The sequence below is a fragment of the Thunnus albacares genome, chromosome 19, assembly GCF_914725855.1.
Source record: "Thunnus albacares chromosome 19, fThuAlb1.1, whole genome shotgun sequence".
NCBI lineage: Eukaryota > Metazoa > Chordata > Actinopteri > Scombriformes > Scombridae > Thunnus > Thunnus albacares.
The window spans coordinates 3,417,525-3,437,489 of NC_058124.1; the positions used below are offsets into that span (position 1 = coordinate 3,417,525).

A 19,965-nucleotide genomic window follows, 5' to 3' on the forward strand; every position below is an offset into this window, starting at 1 on the left:
TGTCAAGGACAGTTAATGCCAAACTGAACCACTAACTTTTCCAGACAGAACCGTTTGAATGATTCACTTAGTCTTTGACTTAACACCTTTTCACAAACTGCTGGCCTGGAAACCTCTGACCGTCAGCCAAACAAATCAGCTACAACTGTGCTTTGAATTCACTGTAACAAATATTTTCATTTTTTATTTTTTCAGTTTCTTAAAACAAGTGGAAACATCTGCCAATTAATTGTATTTTTTTATTTCCAATATTGATGAGCCTATTTCAAAAGTTTTGAATCAAGTTTGATCTTTTAAAACTTGTGCAGTGATCTGCCTGCTTCAATAAAGTCTGGCTGTAGCCTGTAGCACCTCATGCTGCGTCCCCTTTGGTTCTTGGCTACTAACCTCCTCTTGTCTTACCATTGTTAAGTTGGGTTTGGCCTGCTGTGGATAGGTGTAGAGGGCTTTCATGACCGGATGTAACGTCTGTCTGTTTTCCCATTCAAGCACAGGATCGAACCTCCTCTGGAACACACTTTTTGCGCTACCACGCACCATCTTATAGTAAATATGTAAATTTTTATTCCTGTATTACTGATTTATTTTAATTTACCATTATTATTAAATATAATTTTGATAACAGTAACAATAGAAAGAAATTAATGAAAAATGTAATTAGTCTTTTTCAGATCATTTCCAATATTTCTAACACTCACACAGTAAAATTATGTTCTGCAAATTGTAGAGGACTGCTCTGACTAAAGACAGTTATGACATTCACCATTTAAAGACATTATTATTACTATTAGTATTATTGTTGTTGTTTTTATAAATTTTATTGGTATTTAACATGGAAAGCCTCACTGAGATGACACAGATCATCTTTTTCAGCAGTGTCCTGGCCCAGAGTGACAAAGATTACTATTAACTAATGGTCATTAATAAATATTATCATGTTTTCTTCTTTATAGCAGATTATATAAGATTATATAATCTGTGTCAAGATCACTGAATGTTATTCACACAACTAATCAAGGCAGACAATAGATAGTTTCAAGCCATTTATTGGATTTATAATTCAGTACATTTGATCAAATCATACACAACACAGCCAATAAGATTGACTTATGCACATGTTGATGAAAACATAAAGTAAATACAGATGTGGCTGGTTGTAGTCCTGTCAGAGCTGGTGCTGAGGCTGCAGCCTGACCTGAGGAGGGATGTAAGGAGGATGATCAGAAGAGTCTGGACAGACGCCGGAGGGACAGAAGTCAGTACAACTGAATGTGATATAATGAACTTAAACTGTCTGTTTATGAACCAGTAGAAGTTTCATTCCTCACCATGTTGCACTGATGCGCTTAAAGATAGAGACCAGTTCAAGGAAACACAGGAGCTTTTACCAGACTAAAACACAGACAAGCAAAATAAACATTACCTCACTAAAAAAAACTTACACAAAATAACATTGCACTATGAAATAAGAAAAGTGCATATTTATCTGACAAGCACCATCAGATCCACTGATGAAGATCTCCAGATGATGTCACAGAGTTATTGACGTATCCATTGGCTGTGATCACAGAGAACCTTTTGGTTCAGATCAGGCTGGGTCTCTGGTGACTGTAAAGAAAATAAGCACAACCCAGTAAGATTACTTGCCAATTCTTCTGTCTTGTGTCAGTATCAGTCTAGAAAGAGTGCAGATCAGTTTCTGACAGCTCAGACAACAAGCTGCAGAATTCCCACACAGGTCATTTATATAACTCACACTTCAAATATTACATTGTGCACCTCTGCATCCACTGTTTATCAGGCAAAGTCTGGCATGGCTTTGTTTATCTGAATCAGTTTATCTATCTGACTACATCAGAGACTATAATGCTACAGTGGTTTACTGTCAGTCACAAATACAGGATACAGAACAGTACAGTCATCTGTTGTTGTTCGTTGCTGATATTACCATTCAATATTACCAATGTTATCGAGTGGAAAAATAACGTCACATTATGAATATGACAAAAATTCAGACATAAAACAACATTGTCTCTTACCGTTCATCTGGTTCCACAGCTGAGAAACAGCTGAATAAATGTCAGGAACAAACTTACTGAAGCCCAGCAGATGAATATCAGCCCAAACAAAGTTTCATTCACCACAAACATAAAAAGAAACTAATATCTCATATTTTGGCTAAAGTTTTCAGCAGTCATAAACTTTGAAACCTTGCTTATGCAGCCTTCATAAGTTCCGCGGAGTCAGCGAGCAGAAATACGGACAGCGCCACTCTTCCATCGCAACCCACACTGTGGTCTGAGGGGGGATTACACGTTGCAGCCCCTCATTCCTCACCCCCTGGTCAACAGGCTGCAGCAGGACCCTTCTCCACAGCTGTGCTATCAATTTGCCTGAGTACCTATCTGTGGTAGTGCAACTAAGAAAATTCCCTGTGGTCCATAGACCGCCATTATAAACGAGAAGCCTGTAAAATTGTTGGCAGGGCGCCTTGAATGGCAAACAAGGTCCATTATTAGTGTTTGTATTATGAATTTTTAAAGCATGAAGGTTAAGTTTCCCAGCGAGGGAGACAGCAGGACGCTAGAAAACTTTTCTGCCTGTGCACTGGGCGAGCAATTTCCATGACATAGGTGCTGTCTTAGAATCCACTATCTAGTTCTTATATTAACTATTAACTCTAGTTTTAATTAACCATAAATGTCCAGCCCATAGATATTAGAGTCAGTCATATAGAGAAAACAATTGAAGTGTTGGAGGCAGATGAGGAAGGGCAGGTACAGAAAATACATATCATATCTGTCATGTGGACGCTCACCTCAGTAAACATCAAACAAACACAACCACGTCAAGCAATATGATGGGTGCATGTCCAAGAAGTCAAAGTAACTATAGAAAGTCACACACATTTCACACACAGCTGTCTATTATACAGATGTTTGTTATTCATATCTAACTCTTTCCTATATTGATAGTGAAACAGAGCCTATTTTAACTTTCATTCTCTGTTTTAGATAATAAATGTCTAAAGAGGTTTTTAACTGCTGAATATATCAATTACGTCATCTATGATTTTCTGCTTATTGTTCAGTACAAATGGGCTAATGTTAAGAGGTCCTCTGCAAGGACAGATATCCTTGTTCACAGGTGCATTTAAAAAGACATCGTTTAGTTTATTTTACAAAGGTAAATGTGACAATTTAGTGTGATACTGCTTTCAGATACTATCACTAATTCCTGCTATAACAGCCTGTTATACTCCCATACATACAGCAATAGCATATTTTATATTGATTATTGTTTTTTGTTTTTTAAATTTACCTTTACTCAAGACTAAAAGTAGATTTTTGTAGCTCATATGTACTGTAGATGAAGCTGTTGAAAGTAACTAACACTGCTGATGTTTGTATAAAGACAGGCGGCTGTGTCTGGTTGTAGCGGTTGTAGGAAGGTCAGCATGAAGGCTGCAGCATGTTAGCTCATGTACTACATACAAGCAGACACACACATTCACACCATGACACACAACTTTCACAGTCCCGGAGTAAACACCAGGCTACAATTTAAATTGCTCAGCACTGTAGTTCAGCACTTCCTCATCAAGAAATGATGTGGATTCTCTCATGAGTCCATTTGGAGCTCCTGGCTGTTCCAGGAAAGCCGAGGATAAAAATCAATATGCAAACAACAAATGAGATTTCTGCTCTGCTGTGACCTTGATGAAACTTCCTCTTTGCTATAAGTGCACACATGTTGGATGTTGTTGCCACTATGCCTTGAACTACACCAGATACAAAATGAATGGCTAAATTATTATTTAGGGTATTTATTTTGAAAGTATTGTTTTGCAGATGTTGGTGTTAAATGCTGTCAATAGGGATTACAAAGAAACTTGTGATTATTAGTGTTTATAAGTATCAGCCATGTGTTTTTCCAAGTTCAAATCAGCAGTATATTTTTGTATCTTACAAGAAAATCCCTGCAAAGACAGCACAGGGTCAGAATTCAAACTGTGAAATAATCTAGTTGCCCAGCCAAAGCCACACAGAGTTCAACCTAGTTCCTCTGTTTTAAAGTCTAAGAGATCAGATGGAGCAAGTAGGAAAGTAGAAAAGGCCAAAGCTGGATGAAAAGAGAAAGGGTGGACTGGGGCCACCCTGCTCTCTGCCACTGCAGCTAATTTATGCCTGCGGTGGAGGTCCATTATTGTCGCTTTTGTTTATTTGGGACACTAATGTGCAGAAATGGCAATTAGAGAGCCACAAAAAGCACTCAGTCGTATGATTTTTTTTTCCCCCCCCTTACAAAATAAATTGCCATCTGAGGACCTCCTATCTGATGGAATCAGGTTGTCCTGAAATGCCTCCATTTGAGCACCTACAGTATAGGTTTAGCTGTTGAATGTTGGATGAAACTTGGTTTTCCGCTAACTCAGTTTCCTCTGATGTGTCTTAGGCTCACTGTGAAGGACAAGATCATTATATTTTTGCTGTGTATGCATTAGTCTAGGTGTCATATAGTAAATGAAACACATTTTACCTCTGATAATATTCTTACTACATTCTGCGTAGTCACTGCTAGGTGATTGACAGCCGGAGCATTGCCAAGGCTTGGATGGGTGTGGAACCCAATCCTTTAATGAGTGGTATAACCCTGTGTACACAAAAATACAAGGAGAGAAGTCAACTGTGACTCCCAAGCAGCATTTCAGTTAAGAAATCAAGCTTAACATTTAGTTGTCAAGTCATTGCCAGTAAGCTGAAGCTAAACATTTAGCTTTGTTGAAACATGATAAAACATTTAATAGTTTAAATCAATTCACTTTTGGATTTTGGATAAATTTTGGATTCAGTTGGCAGCTCAGTTCAGTTGGTGTAGTGTTGGGTCCCCAATGCGGACAACTAAACTTTAGTTTATAGCTTTAATTTATTCCCCTGACTTTAATAATGGTAATAATAATATATGTAAATAATAATTCCAATAATGTAGTGACACTAGAATTAAAAGTGTGGATGTCGTGGTGGTGGATGGGTTTGTTGCATATTTACCTTTCATGCAGGAGACCAGAGTTTGCGTTCCGTCCCAGTTAACATGCAACTTTTTATTAACCATAACCACGATCTTTCCCTAATGAGCGTTGCATGCTTCTTGCAAAATACACTTCTTCCCGCAAACACAAGGATGGTCCTGCAAACCTCCTCCATTATATCATGTGCGGACCGGGTACACGCATCTTGAAATTCGAAAAATCATGTTGTCAGCCACACTGACGATGTTGATGATTGGCTTGTTGGTATGTGGGACCAACCCAATCATTTCCTCTTCCAAATTCCAAAAAACATAGATAATTAATAATAATAATAACCAACATGTTCATAAAGACATGAAGAACAAAAATGCAAGGAGCGAACATGCTGTACAGCAACTGTAAACCCATTCAGGTTTTCCTGCTTTTTTCTTTTACAGCAGTGATGCTGGAGAGCAAATACAACTCCTGCATGGACCAGAGCTCAGCTTATTTGAATATGTACACATTAATATTTGTAGACAGTGCACACACACACTGTGAATATTGCATGCGGGTCGCTGAACAGACCATGCTTAGCCTGTAAACCAAGTTTTATTTGCGTAATCCTGTAATTTTGAAATCAATGCCACTGAATGTAAAAGAAAAAAAAGATATTATTAATGAGAGCAATCTGGAATTTTGCAGAATTGTACAATATTGATGTTCTTGTCTGGCGATAGGTTTGCACCATACCAAACTTAAGGAAAACTGATGGTCATAACATAAACAGTAGTACTACACTATTATTAAGTTATGAAAAAGACCCCAGTGACCATTTTTACAGTGGTAAGGAATAAAAAACCAGTGGGGACGTCCACATAGCAGCTTTATTAAAAATGAGAATTTGATCAGAGTTTTTGTTATTCTCCGAGCCTAATGAATGTGGGTATTTTACCAACTTGAAACCAGATCCAGAATGGAACCAGGGGACACACAGTTTGCCTGCACCAACATCTGCTATAACTTTGAGCCAACTTCTCTCATCAAGGCTGCTTGTTCTATGATATACAAATCTGTTATTTATAAAAATGTCCCTATGGGGAGTTTCATTTTGTTAATTATATGTGTTGTCTCATCATGTCAGTGTCCTGCAGTGGTCACCTGCAATGATTTATCTCTTCCATCTACATATGTATATTAGTGCCCACTCTATGTTCATATTCTTTTCAGCCAGAAAATCTTTGGGCATATATCCGTCTGTCTGTGTCCTCTTTAGAGCCTCGGAGACCTGCTGTATGGATGAAGCAGCTTTCGGGTCTTCCCCAGCTGTTGTCTGAATGTTAAATGCTCTCTAGGGTAAAAAGCAGCAAACTGAAGCACAGTTTCCCATAATGCTTTTCAAGCCAGCTGTTCTTTCAGTGCAAAGGAATTATGCAAGCTGTAATACTTTTTTTTTTTTTTTTCCGAGCTTGTTGACAGTGAGTTTTTGAATCAGGATATAGGCTGAAATGGAAATCTTAGTGGTCGGCTGTGAGGTTAATACTGTAATTAGTTGATTAATCAGAGGCTTTAATGCTTTCTGTCAGCATCACACTCATGTTTGTGCCATGGTCAGAGCGGGTAAAGGCTCGGTCAGCCGAGGACAGGTTATATAAAAGTGACCTGAATATGACTCTTCAGGGTAGATACAGGTTATTTGATGTTTTCCAAGATGATTGGTTTGTGTCTGGTTGATACAGAAGTACAGATCATATTTATTTGAACAACTGTGAGTTGAATTTCTTGTATGAAAAGCTTAGATTGAACGATTGTGTCTGTTGTCCCTGAAAAAAGTTAAAGAAATTCTCCTCTAAAATGCTGTTAAATAAATATTAAAAAATATTTATTTAATGCCACTTTGAAAGATCAGCACAGTCACACAGAACTATAATGTGATGTTAGGCAGTTATGAAACGGTTCTTTTACCAGTTAACTATATCCAGCCTGGTGAAACTGACTTGCAGACAGTGTGGAGTATAATGGCAGCTGCACAGTTCAAGGAAAAGCTTTGGAGCTGATCTAAAGAAACATTCAATTTCTCCAATTATACTATCTAAACTTTAAGCCTTGTGTAAGTGGACTGTTATGACCCAGCTCCATGACCACAACAAACAGGACACACACCATGATAAAGATATTTTATTGACCCAAATTAAACCAAATTAAGTAAATTAAAATGCCAATTAAGGATTAATAGGTTGTGGGGTGCGTATGTCAGTATAGTTAGTGGTGTAAGTGTGCACGAGTGATGGATGTGTGTGTGTGGGTTTTGTAATGTGCAAAACCAAGCATAAGAAGTTAGCTTAGCATAAGGACTGGAAGCATACAGCTAGCATACAGTAGCTTTATCAACATTTTAAATTAAAAGGCAAGACTGTCAATGCAGCCTGTTAGTAAGGCACACTGAGTGAATTAATATTCATGAATATTTTGCAGTAAGTGTTCTGCTGACTCCTGGATGCATTGCTAAGGTACACCATATGAATAAGACAGTTTGAGTGTTGTTGGAAGGCAGTATGAGGCTAAGCTACCCTAAGCTACAGTTGTTATGCTAGGCTAGGCTAAACAGAGGCTGGACCTATCTCTGTACTGGCTGCACGGAAATAACAAACAGGCATATTTCCCAAAATGTCAGAGTGTTTAAGTTCAGATTTAAAGTACTGAAAGCTGTTTTGGCGGAAAGTCAACCAGGTCATGCTTACTTTTCTGCTAGTTCAACAGTGTAAACATAGTACTCATGGGCACAAATGATCCTGGGTGTTATAAAATGTATTATACCTGTTTAATATTGCATCTATCCAAGTGCTGCTGGTAGATTTAAAGAATGACCAACACAGATAAGGGAGTCATTTGAACCTGACTCTTGATTAGCACAGAGTAAAATGATACATGCCTCTGTGAACAGATGCCCAGCTCCTACTTCCTCCAGCTTATCATCACAATCAGAAGGAGTCCTCTTGTTGTGGCTTCAACTACAGGAAAGTGGAGTGTGTGTGTGTGTGTGTGTGTGTGTGTGGAGGCAGACTCACGAGGACAGCCAGTCAAGGGCATTTTGCTTCCTGGTCTCTCAGCTTACCAGGGCTTATAATACAGACAGATGCACACTGTGACTCTCTGTGGAGACAAACACACTGCTGCTGTGTCATACACAGTAACAGTCAGACAGACAGAGGAGGAGATGTTCTGCAGGGCTCTGTGTGCTTCCATCCTGTGATAGAAACTGCTAAATGGACTGTGTATCCGCTGGTGTGGCCTTGGTTGGCCTCCTGCTGTTTATTTATTATTTATTATATATTCTCCTGACTGCTGCACTGGTTGAAGCTCTGACAGCATTGTTGATTCAGGAAAAGCATGTGTACACGGCAGCGCATCCACTATTTATGACAACACCTTTTGTTGGATTTATCAGTGTTTTCTTATTTTCCAAACATTCACTGATGAGAATGAAATGAATAGGTACCTGTGCATCAGTTTAAAGCAACTACAATATATATTTTTATAATAACATTGTATCACATATGTAATGTGAAAGGTGTTGCTTGTAGTGATGACTCTACAGAGAATTATCAGAGACTCTGCAGCTCCCCTCGGCTTTAAGGAGCTTTGTAGAGAGTTTTACTCGTTGTTTATCTGTTCACTGTTCATTCTGGTTCATTCTCAGCGCTCTCATAGTGTCATTTTGGGCCACAGCAGGCAGCTGTTTTCAGAGAAAAAGCAGCAAACAGACACAGTTAGCTGTACACTAGCTGGTGAACATAGTTGAGCATTTAGCAGCTAGATATTTCCCTCAGGAGTTGGTAGAGAGCAAAAACAGAGCTAAAAGAGAGTGAATATTGGACTTATGTTCACCAGGTGGACAGAAACACGACTCCAAATGAATGATAATGTTGCACCGTTACTGCTGGATGTGGAAATAAGCTACTGTTTGCTAACAAGTTCAACATAGCAGCTTAAAAGTTGGTGATGTGTAAATGTTGTGTGCCCAAAAAATCTGTTATTGCAGGTGAAAGAGTAGCTCTAAACTCTCATGAACTAATATGAAAGTGTTATTATGTTTTGCGGTGAGTTCTCGGTCATGAAACAGCAAATATAAAATAGCTGAGATTTATAAAATGCCAGGTTAGTGTTTTCTTACTTTTCCATCACTATTTTTGGCACATTTGAATAACTGATATCTGACGCCCAAAATCTGCAGTGGAATGTTCTCCGGTTGCTGACAGGTGTCTGTCAATCACACTTCAGAGCAGAGCAGAGTACACTCATCTCCATGAGTTCTGCATCCACTGCATACATCCATCTCAGGCTTTTAGAAATTGTTTTGCCCCTGAGGTCCTTCTCCTGTCAAGCTAATACTACGTCTGACAGCTGACAGCTAACGGTTTTTTGGTTACTAAACTTAGATCGCTTGTATTTTCACTATTACACGTGTGATGTATAGTGCTCAGCGGTGCCAGGCTCTCAGTTTCTCTATGCCTGTCACTACACTGCTTGATCAGTCATCCATCAATTGAAATTCTTTATAGTGATCTGGGTAGTGTGGTGTCAACAGCACAGCAGAGCAGCAAACATGTTTCATCAATCTGAGTTTTCTCATTTTTCTCTTAGTTTTTGCAAAGAAAGACAAAAAAATAGGAAGGCCCAGTGTGTTTTCATACATTTAGTGTATTAGCTTTTGAATGATATCTCACTAGTTCCTTAATTGAATAGCAGTCCCGAGCAAATGTGCATGAGAAAGAATAGAAAAGAAAAGGGGTAAAAATAAGAGTCAAAAGTGAACAATAATAAAGAATTTATACACATACAAGCTCAGTACATACATATGAGCACACACATACATATACAGTGGTGCACGTAGTAAAGATGGGTGGATGTGTCACCAAAATAAAATAAGTGAAAATTCACTGATGGTTTTCAGTAGTTCTTCCTCACAGCCAGCCGTCTGTAGTGGAAAGTCCTATTTAATTCTTGATGAACTGAGAAACATAAAGTAAGCAGAAGGGAATTCAATAGTCTGTAAAATCATAAAAATGAGTTAATGAAATATGACATATACATCTCAGCCATTCAGCACTTCTTTCAAGACATTAATAGTGATGGAAAATCTGTTGACTTGTATATCACAACCATGGTTCTGTGGCAGCCTCGCTGTTAATGAGTGTGAAAAAATATGATATAACGCGCTCAACTCACTATAATAATACAGGGTGCTGAATCCTTAAAATAGTGAAAATGAGTGTGTACATGCACATGCTGGTTTAAAACTTGAGTTTAATTTTGGATCTTGTATTGTGGTAAATTGTATTGTTGCTCTTGTCATCTGTGAGTTGTTTGATGAGGTAATTAAATCCATCAGTGCAGGTTAACTGTGGAGGAAACTCTCTCTTATGCTGGACATTGAATGCCAGACAGTAGCACAATGTTGATGATGACAATGACCAATGGAAACAATCAGAAAACTAGATAATGCTAAAAAAAATCAAGTTGAGGTTTATGGTCATCTAGAAAAGACTCACACAGTGAAATCCTTGTACCAAGTCACTCTTGGTTAAAAAACACAAAAAGCTAAAATATGCAATACAGTCGGGCTGCAACTAACGGTTATTTTTACTGTCTGATTGATCTATTATGTCAAATATTATTTTGCCAATTAACAGAATGTGTGTAGTCTGTAGGATGTCATTAAATTGTAAAAAATGTTCAGAAGTTCCCAGAACTTAAAATTACTTCTCAGAATCCCTTGTTTTGTCCAACTAACAGTCCAAAAACCCAAAGTTTATTGTCACAGAGAAGAATGAAAACCAGAAGATATTCACATTTGGGAAGCTGGAACCTGTGAATTTTTGCCATTTTTTTTTCTTCGTTTTTCTTTCTTTTTGCTTTAAAAATAGCTTGAATGACTACTCACTTATTGAAATTGTTGCAGATGAATTATCTGTCAATCAACTAATCAATTAAAACTAAATGTTGCAGCTACAAAAAAATACAAGATGTGCAGTGTATATGAGATGTCCCTCACATATAGTGTGTACACCAGCTACATTTCACACGTGTGTGAGTGTGTGGGTGGGTGTGGGTGTGGGTGTGTGTGTTAATCGGTCTGACTGCTCAACACCATACATGCAACCTAACTGTTGCATATGTTTGTACAGCTTGCCCCTGTGTGTGTGTGTGTGTGTGTGTGTGTGTTGAACTACAGCTGACTGTGTCTCTGTGAGACCTTTGTACTTTACTCTGCTTTGCCTCAACTCACCTGTCTGGTTAAAGACATACTGCAGCAGATAGAAGGATAGAACTTTTTTTTTCATTACACTGTACAGGTGATGAAGAAAGAAAGAAAAAGTCTGCAAACACCTAAACTGTTGTGTGACTTGGGTTTCCACATTTCACCACTAGATGTCACCCTATACAGGAGCAAAATGTCATGAGACACTGGACAGATCCTCTTTGATAGACTGACAACACAGTAACAGCTGCATCCATGAATGTCCATTGAGATGCAAACAAAGGCATCAAACATCTCTTTCAAACTGTTTTATCAGGCTAAGAGGCTGATTACATCCATTTAGCAGCACTTTTTCCTCTTCACACGTGATTTTACTTTTTCAAACTGGCACAAAATACCTCACTCAAGATTTTAGATTGAAACGTGTGACTAGTGCACTCAGTGACTGATGATTTTTTTGTCTCTGTGTTCAGCGAGGTAGGTACCCAGATGTCTGAGGAGGCTCTGAGGATGACGTCTTGGCCTTGAACCCCACCAGTATGTCAGGTAAGATGTCTGGCCTGATTACCTCAACACACACACATAGTCTCACACCCTCAGGCTTACTCCCAATACCATTTACAGTATGCAACTATTATCTCAATACCTACCAATACTGAAGTTGATAATAGTTGATATTTAAGCCAATATTCACAAACCAAAAACAACAAGCTCTCAATGACTCAGAACCAACATGTAGACCATCACAGGACACCAAAACTCTTCACTGAAATACAAACATATAGGTTTATTAACAGTATCTTAAGGCAGAGTGGTTCAACCCTTAGTTCAATCACATGAAAACTATGGGATGTAATACATCTTTCAGTAAAGAAACAGTTTATAAAAATGTCAAGTCTAAATATGAAACTCATTATTTTCTTTTTTTAGTTTTCAAAATAATATCTGAGGACTTGTCTGTATTAAATCTGAGTATTAAAAACAGTCCGGCCCTCTACACATGATCTGCAGTGATCCAGTGTTTTCCTGCCAAAACTGTCAAGTTCAACTTTAAAAGGGGCACACCACTGATTTTACACATAAAGGTCAGAAGTATAATTTTAAATTTTCTGGAGGGAGTTTTCAAGACACTGAGGAAATAACCCTGGTGACATCATTAGGGTTATTTTCTGATTATCTCAGGGTTTGCTTGAGACTTTTGACAGAAATCCTGGGTTACAAGCCAGGATTGTAGAGTTTGAAATTTGAGGGGATGTAATAGACATGGAAAGTCTAAATAAGGAGTTGCGTGATGGGAATTGTAGGACCCAGTATTTTTTAAGTTTGACCCATACTGTAGAGTAAAAGTCAGGATATCTCAGCCTCTGATATTTCAATTTTGAGTCAATTTTTCTCTAGCAAGTCTCCCAACTTTATGGAAGTGCAATACAAAATCACTGGAGTGCCCTTTCAAGCCAATCAGACTCAATGTGCTGATAAGCATCTGATACAGTCAAAAGCACCATAATAAGCCAGTAAGTGGAACCAGTCAGCTGCTGTTTCCAGGGTTAAGAATAAGCTGTCAAGCTCAACTTTGACTTTGTTTTTCAGTGACCTTTCCTAAGAGGACAGCTGTCCATGACATAACCTGGAAGTGATTGACAGAAACTGTACAACATCACTTTAAAATCATTTCACTGTCTTGGCATCCAGGAATACTATAGCATGCTGGGATGTCAGAGTTGTTATTGGCAGATAGTAGCTGTGGCACACTGGTGTCCCAAACCTACGCTACACATCGACTCCGCACTATGCTCTGCAGCCTTCTTAAGGCTCAAACATGCTTCTCCAGGCTGCAGAGACATTTCTGCATATTATCGGAGAAGCATAATTCCAGCTTTACATGGCAGACAGTGGAACACTGATCATGTGTAGAGGGTCTTAGAAAAATAAAGTTTGCAGCGTGCCCTGGTAGCTTACTGTTTAAGACACATGCCACATAACTGCAATTTCTGCGGTTCGATTTCGGCAGTGGACCTTTGTTGTAGGTAATCTCCCCACCACACTCTCCCCTTCATTCCCTGTCAACTCTCTCCACTGTCACTATAATAAAGGCATAAAATGCCCCCAAAAAATATTTCAAAAGAAAAAGAAAGTCCTTATTTCACCAGTTGGTGATGAGCTGTCCTCACCACCAGCAGAGTCTGTTTACTATAAACTGAATTAAAAATTCTATCTGGAAGCATGAAACAATAACTTTTTGAAGTGAAGGAACATAAAATCCAGGTGAAAGTCAGTGTAAATCAATATTCCTCTATAAAGAATGAGTATTTTTCAGGCAGAGTTAAGTAAAGTGTAATCTCAGGGTTACCGTCAAACACTATTGTTAACTGAACAGGAATCAAATGCCTTGTTTTTTTAATTTGAGAACTTTAAAAAAAGGCCACTGAGCACCAAATTACCCTCCTGTTTCCACACCTTACTCATTCATTACTAATCATTTGTGCAAACTAGGAAAGTAGATTTCAATTACAAACATAAAAAGCCATCTTAGGTCTAGTTTAACCAGTATGTGTTGCTGTCTACAGACAGGTTATCCAGTACATTGAACAGATAGTGCATGTGTTTGTTTACTGAACAGAGATTGAGAGTGCACAATGTCACGTGTAGATTGAGCCAGTCCTGGCGACCTCACTGACCCAGCACATATGCTATTGATCTCAGCATAGTGAACACACACACTTACTCGAGGAAATGAACCTAATACCCTCACTTATTGTAACACCATAAGACCAACACACTGTGATGTTTTTGATGCTGTTGTTTATGATTGACATGAACCTGCTGTGTTATTAGAATCCCACTGTTGATTCCTTTCATTGTGATGTAAAAAAGCAGAGGAAGCATCAGTCTGCCTCTCTCACCTGTTTCACTGAGCAACTAGCCTTTTCTTTTAAAGTGCCTCTCCATCTATTTTAGAGCCAGCAGAAAATTGCTCCCCCCACTGGAAAGATGAGGCCATTCAAAATGGTAATATTTATCCTCCCTCTCAAGCACTGCTTTTCCTCCTGTCTGTCAGTCAGGGTGGGCTCTGGAGCACTCATGATAAATCTTTTCACAAGCTTTTCACTAAACTTGGGAAATTAGGACAAATTTAGAAAAAAAAAAAAGGTTTTCCTCTGCTCTGTCAGGTTTTCAAGGCTTTTTCTCTCCAACAAAACCCGAATTACAAACTAAGCTTATGGAGAATGTTTAATAGAAATCTGACTTGTGTAGCTATGTGGCAGAGTAGCTGCAGACAGACACGTCATTGGACTGAAGAAGACGTGCAAAATTACATGCAAAATAATAATAAATTAAACCTTTGGAATTATTGTCCATCATAAATCTCTATTATCATAAATCTACACTCATTTAGTTATCTTGTCATGAGGCTAAGTTATCTGTGTATGAATGTTGTGTCAGGGTAAGTAGACTCAATTGGAATTATGATATTGTGGTATTATTAGCAATAAAAGTTGAAGCACAGTTGCACTCATATGAAGTGACTTCACAGTTAGTCATACCATGACAAAATTCATTTCTGCAACACTTCATGGTTCTTAACAAGTTTAAAGACAATTTCCTGGTAAGAACTATGTATGTAATTTGGCACTAATTATCAGTAAAATAATTTTAAAAAAGAGTCAGTGTTTATAGGTTTCTATTTCAAATAAATGATGAGCTAGAATAAATATAAGTGAGTATTTTAGTCAATGCACAGCAGCTCATCTAAACCTGCAAAAAGGTAAAAATTTGCCCTGAGAAAAACCTACAATTCAACATATATAAAGAATAATATTTCCAATAATAAATGTATAATGAATTCATAATTACTGTATGTGGATTTAAATGGAGCAGTTCTTTTAAGAACAATCTTCTAGAAATCATCAATTTATTTTAAAATTCAACACAACTAAATAAAATAAGAGTCTCAAGGACTCTAGTTTCCCTATAATTAGTAGCTGAAGATCAGGAAATAAAAGACCCAGAAACAACTGCTAAAGACTTCAATTCCAAGATCTGCAATGTGCTCAGTACAGTTTGATCCTCAGGACAAATTATCTCATTCATTTGCAAATTGCCATAACAAGACCACTGAGGTCAAGGCAAAAGAAAAGTAGAGACATATTTGGTCACATTTACAACAAAATGTAGCTGCAACATACTGTATATCTGTGGTTCTCATATATGTAGGAGCTATAGTATGTAAGCAGAAATAAATGCAAACTACTAAATAACCAAAATCATAGATGAAACAACAAAGAGTGTTTACAAGTAAGAAACCTTATTTTAAAATGTTGGAGATGAATTTTAATGTCACGTATGAAAACACAGATGCAAGAAAAGATGGTAAATGGTTGTAACAATCATAGAGTGCATATCAGGAGGTTGTACATTAACATGTAGACGACAGGTATTTCTTCAACTAATGGAGGCCCTGACTGAAGCTTCTGCTCAGACAAACTGCTCAAAGCCGCTTTGCTTTAATTAGTAACTATTACTAACTAACTGATGTGATTCACCATATGTTTGCCCCCTCTATTAATCAACTAACTAATCACTCACAGCTCTGTAAGCATGCAGTGGAAAATCTCCACTTTCCCCTGTATCTCTGTTCTTCTCTCTCTGACCATCACTAAATGTTCCAACAGAGCTTTCATATGACTGCAGGACAGTTTCAAGAAACATTTCAAATAAAACTGCAGCACACAGAGTCTCTCAGACAACATTTCCCTCATGACTGTCAGCTGTTTTATCCTCTCCACTGATCACTGGTGCATTCAAGGACACTTCAGTCAGTGTTGTCACAGCTTTATATGACCTTTTCATTGAGGTCTGGGCCTGCTGTGAACAGACTACACACGTCTCTAGTCCTCTGATAATTGTCCACATAAAAGGATGACTTTTAAAATAGTCCCAGTACAGTTCAGACTGCCTCAATTCATATTTCTATACTTTCCTGCTCATATTTGATGGGTTTTAGAGGGCTGTGAGATGTATTTCTTTATATAAAGTCATGATGATGGAACATTCAGAGAACATAGGATGCATAAATGATGTCTTTTTCTTGGATTTTCTGCTGGTGGAGTTTCTCTCCGAAACTATCCCAGTAACATAGTGACCATCATATTGATCATCTGTCGCTAGGAAAGAGGGACAGATTTAGTGAGGGAATGGCGTAGTGCAAATGTGCACAAGCAGCGGGTCAGGCAGTTCAGAGTGCATTAGGTGGAGTTGGTGTTGATATGGCTGATATCTCACTAAAACTGAGGTAAATGCAACCAAATGCACTCTGTAAAGGTCTTATCAGAGGAAAGAAGAGTGCAGTTGCTTCACAGTTCATTCAGTTCGATCAAGTTTAAAGAACACAAACAACAACACCCCTCCCCCTGTTCCTTTAGTAAGCTACAAAACAACTGAATTTTGTGCTCATGATAATTGTTGCTCTAGAATTGGTTTGTAGTTATATAGAGGTTCATTTTTATATTTATTCCCACCTTTCTTGCAAAACCAGTGTTTGCAGATGGTGTGACCTTTGTAAATCCAGCAAAGTATACAATCAGTCTTTGCTAAAGACACAGTGAAATGTAAAATACATTTTCTTAGTTTTAATCCTGTGTCCCTGGGTTAATTTTTCATTTAGCTCTTGTTATATGCCAATTTTATGTCCAAAAAAAAATTAATCATTTTTTCTATCTTTTCTCTTCCTGTAATAGTTTTCAAATATTTGATGACTCATCTAGAACTCAAGGGTATATAAAAAAAAATCCAATTAAATGTGTCTTTGGGCAACTAGCTAACTGCATCCATCATATAAAACTGCACCTGACTGCTTGTGAGTTGTTGTAGCTAGCACAGCAGCATCATAGAGGGAAGTGTGTGTTCCATCAGTGAACAAAAACTTTGTTTTCAGAACGTGGTTGAGGTCTAATTTATTCATTTCTCCCTCATGGAGGTGTGTGTAGAAGCCAACAGCTCACTTTCTCTCACGGCTTGTATCACAATGCATTCACAACGCCATGTGTGTGTGAAGGTTTTGATGTAAATCCCTCTTGTAACTGTACACTACTCGCATATTCCGTTTCCGTACATCACAGTATAGAAGCTAAAGACCCTCTAACTTCTGTTTAACAGGGATTTTAACCTATCTCCCCCTCTTGTTTTTGTCATCTTCCCTTAAAAGCATATGCAATATGGAGAGAGACATGAACACTTGTTAAATAACACAAACTGCAACTTCAGTCTGGTGCGTCTGTTTGATAAATGCAGTGTGCATTGCTATGCAATGACAAAGCTCAATCTGCACCTGAAAAACAGGCACTAAAGCCTCAGTAAATCTGCCCCTCACATGTACAAATTTCAGTTTAATACATTCAAAAATCGACTAAAATGATCAACAGAATGTGAAGAAATAACAGTTTTGACATTATGTCAAAAACATCTATGTATTGTGTTGCAGAGATATCTACTGCAGTTAGCATGCTAACCAGCTGGCCCTGGCCCATCCTGTCTGGTAATACCACTAGAGGCGATAGTGAGTCACTGTCACTGTCCAGTCTGCCCTCAGTCCAACATGAGAGGATGAAGAAGTAACACTTCCTCTTCTAGGTTAGATTTATTCAAGCAAACATTAGCTCAACATTAGCACTGAATTGATATATTTAAATCATCAAGAAACATAATCAGACTTTAAGTACATAAAAAAGGAAAAACCATCCTACTGTTACAAACATACTGAACTGTCTCTCCAAGCAGGAAAGCATGATGGAGCCCCATTCTTTCCAGTAAAAGGCTGATAACACAAGCACATAATGTTTTTATGGCAAGATAATATGTTGATATCAGGTGACTGTCTTCGGAGATTCTCTATTGACATCGAATTGCTGACTTTAATGTGACAGTGTTGAAGCACATTGTGTCTTCATGGGAATGAACTGTGATGTATAAATTCAGTTTTTCTTCCTTGTTTACTTGCTGTTGTTTAGTGTCTATGGAGCAGATAGGATTTGTCACCCCAGTCTGAGTCTTCTTGAAATTCACAAAATAAAAACCGAGCACCGTGCTATACTGCCGCAGCTGATTTTTCCTTCAACATCTTAGTCTCTGTTGTCATTTTATACCCTGCCCTGAATTCTTTTGAACTGAGTTTTCCAACATTTCTTTCCTAACAGAAATAGTCTGGTTCTGTCAGCTTTGTTTTGGTTTTTAAGTTTGAAGTGAAATTGGATTCTGTGCCTCAGGAGAAATCTTATTCAATAATGTTTGGCCTCTAGAAATCTCTGCTGTGATTATTCACTCATTACATCTTTATCTCAGCAGTGGTTTGTCTGCAAAATTCTTAATGAGGTTAGTGAGGGGAACAAAAACAGCTCTGATGAATTCTTCATGAAAGTGACAATGACCAGAATTACTTCAAGAAGAGTCTAGAGCTTAAAACTTTAAATGCACAAGCTGCAAACATTTCAAAGCAAAAATTACAGAACACTTAAAAAAAAATTAATATTCTTCTTTAACTTGAATATCAAACATCTCAATATTTCCTTTGATGATAAAAAAGAGGGACTTTCCACACGCCAAAAACTTATCAACTTAAAAACTTAATTATATTTATTTGAACATTTTCTGCAAGCGGAAGAGTTTTTTTTGTCAGTTTGAAGAACAGATCACAGGCATGACAGATAACCCAAATCATGTGATCATGAGGTCCACACAGAAGTTCATCATTGTGCAGTGAAACAGAATTCATGTCACGTTATAGAATAGAATAGATTGATTTCAAACATGTTTAAAAGAGAGAAAATATATAAGGAAAACAAAATACAAATAACCAATAAAATGAATAATAAACATATACAACAAATTCTCAATAAACAACAGAAATATATATTACAACCATATATTATGTCCAAAATGGAGTAGGAGGTTAAATTGCTCTTTTCTATATTTACGCAATGAACTCCGTGTCATGAATAGTCCAACTATCCACCCCAATGTCCACCATACACAACTTAAGTAATTACCTCATCTTCATCCTTGTAATATGTACATAATCAACATCTATGTTCATCCTCTTTATGTATATGTTTGCATATAGTCTAATAAATATACAGTTAAAAAAATTACAATAAATAACAAGACCATTTTTCCCATTAATACATGAAGTACCCCAATGTAGACCTTCAATAAAGACTAGATAGGAAGGATATAGTATAAAAAAGTATAAAGTCATCAAAATCAAATCCATGGAAACAAAGTAGATACATACAAGAAGTTTAATTGGTGAATTTTTGCCGACTTTCTGTGTATTAATTTTTGTCTTTGTTCAGCACCTTTTAAACTGTCCTTACCCCACACCTTTGGCAGCCTTTTTTATAGCTCAGCACAAGCTTAAGCATAAGTCTAACTAATCATTTTGTCAGTTTAGCAAAGTATAAAGCTCTCAGGAACCCAAATTACAAGAAAAATGACAAAGGCTCATCTAAAAATGCACAAATCTTTAGTGATAAGCACTCCAAATATTATTAGTTTAAAGACAGTTTAAGTTTGTAAAAAATGTTGTTTCACTATTTATGCACACAATTACAGCAGAAATAAAATAAATACAACTGTAAAACAGTCTATTTACATCTAAAGTGATTTTATCCCAACTCATTGTGTACCTTTTTCATTGAAA

The 19,965-nt window shown here is 37.5% G+C and overlaps 1 protein-coding gene and 1 long non-coding RNA gene across 3 annotated transcripts in view; one reads left to right on the top strand and one right to left on the bottom strand.

The window, feature by feature from the left end:
* Window positions 1-19,965, top strand: part of thrb (thyroid hormone receptor beta) — a 126,449-nt gene that overhangs the window by 83,499 nt on the left and 22,985 nt on the right. For both annotated transcript variants that reach the window (XM_044336038.1, XM_044336039.1), the window contains exons 3-4: window positions 11,744-11,816; window positions 14,229-14,279. In XM_044336038.1, coding sequence (XP_044191973.1) covers window positions 11,810-11,816; window positions 14,229-14,279 — 58 coding nt within the window. In that variant the 5' untranslated portion in view covers window positions 11,744-11,809. The remainder of the gene's footprint in view (window positions 1-11,743; window positions 11,817-14,228; window positions 14,280-19,965) is intronic.
* Window positions 1,053-4,967, bottom strand: LOC122969990. The gene is made up of 3 exons (XR_006399125.1): window positions 1,498-4,967; window positions 1,329-1,392; window positions 1,053-1,230 (listed from the first exon to the last, which is right to left on the bottom strand). It is a non-coding gene; the product is annotated as an uncharacterized LOC122969990 (long non-coding RNA).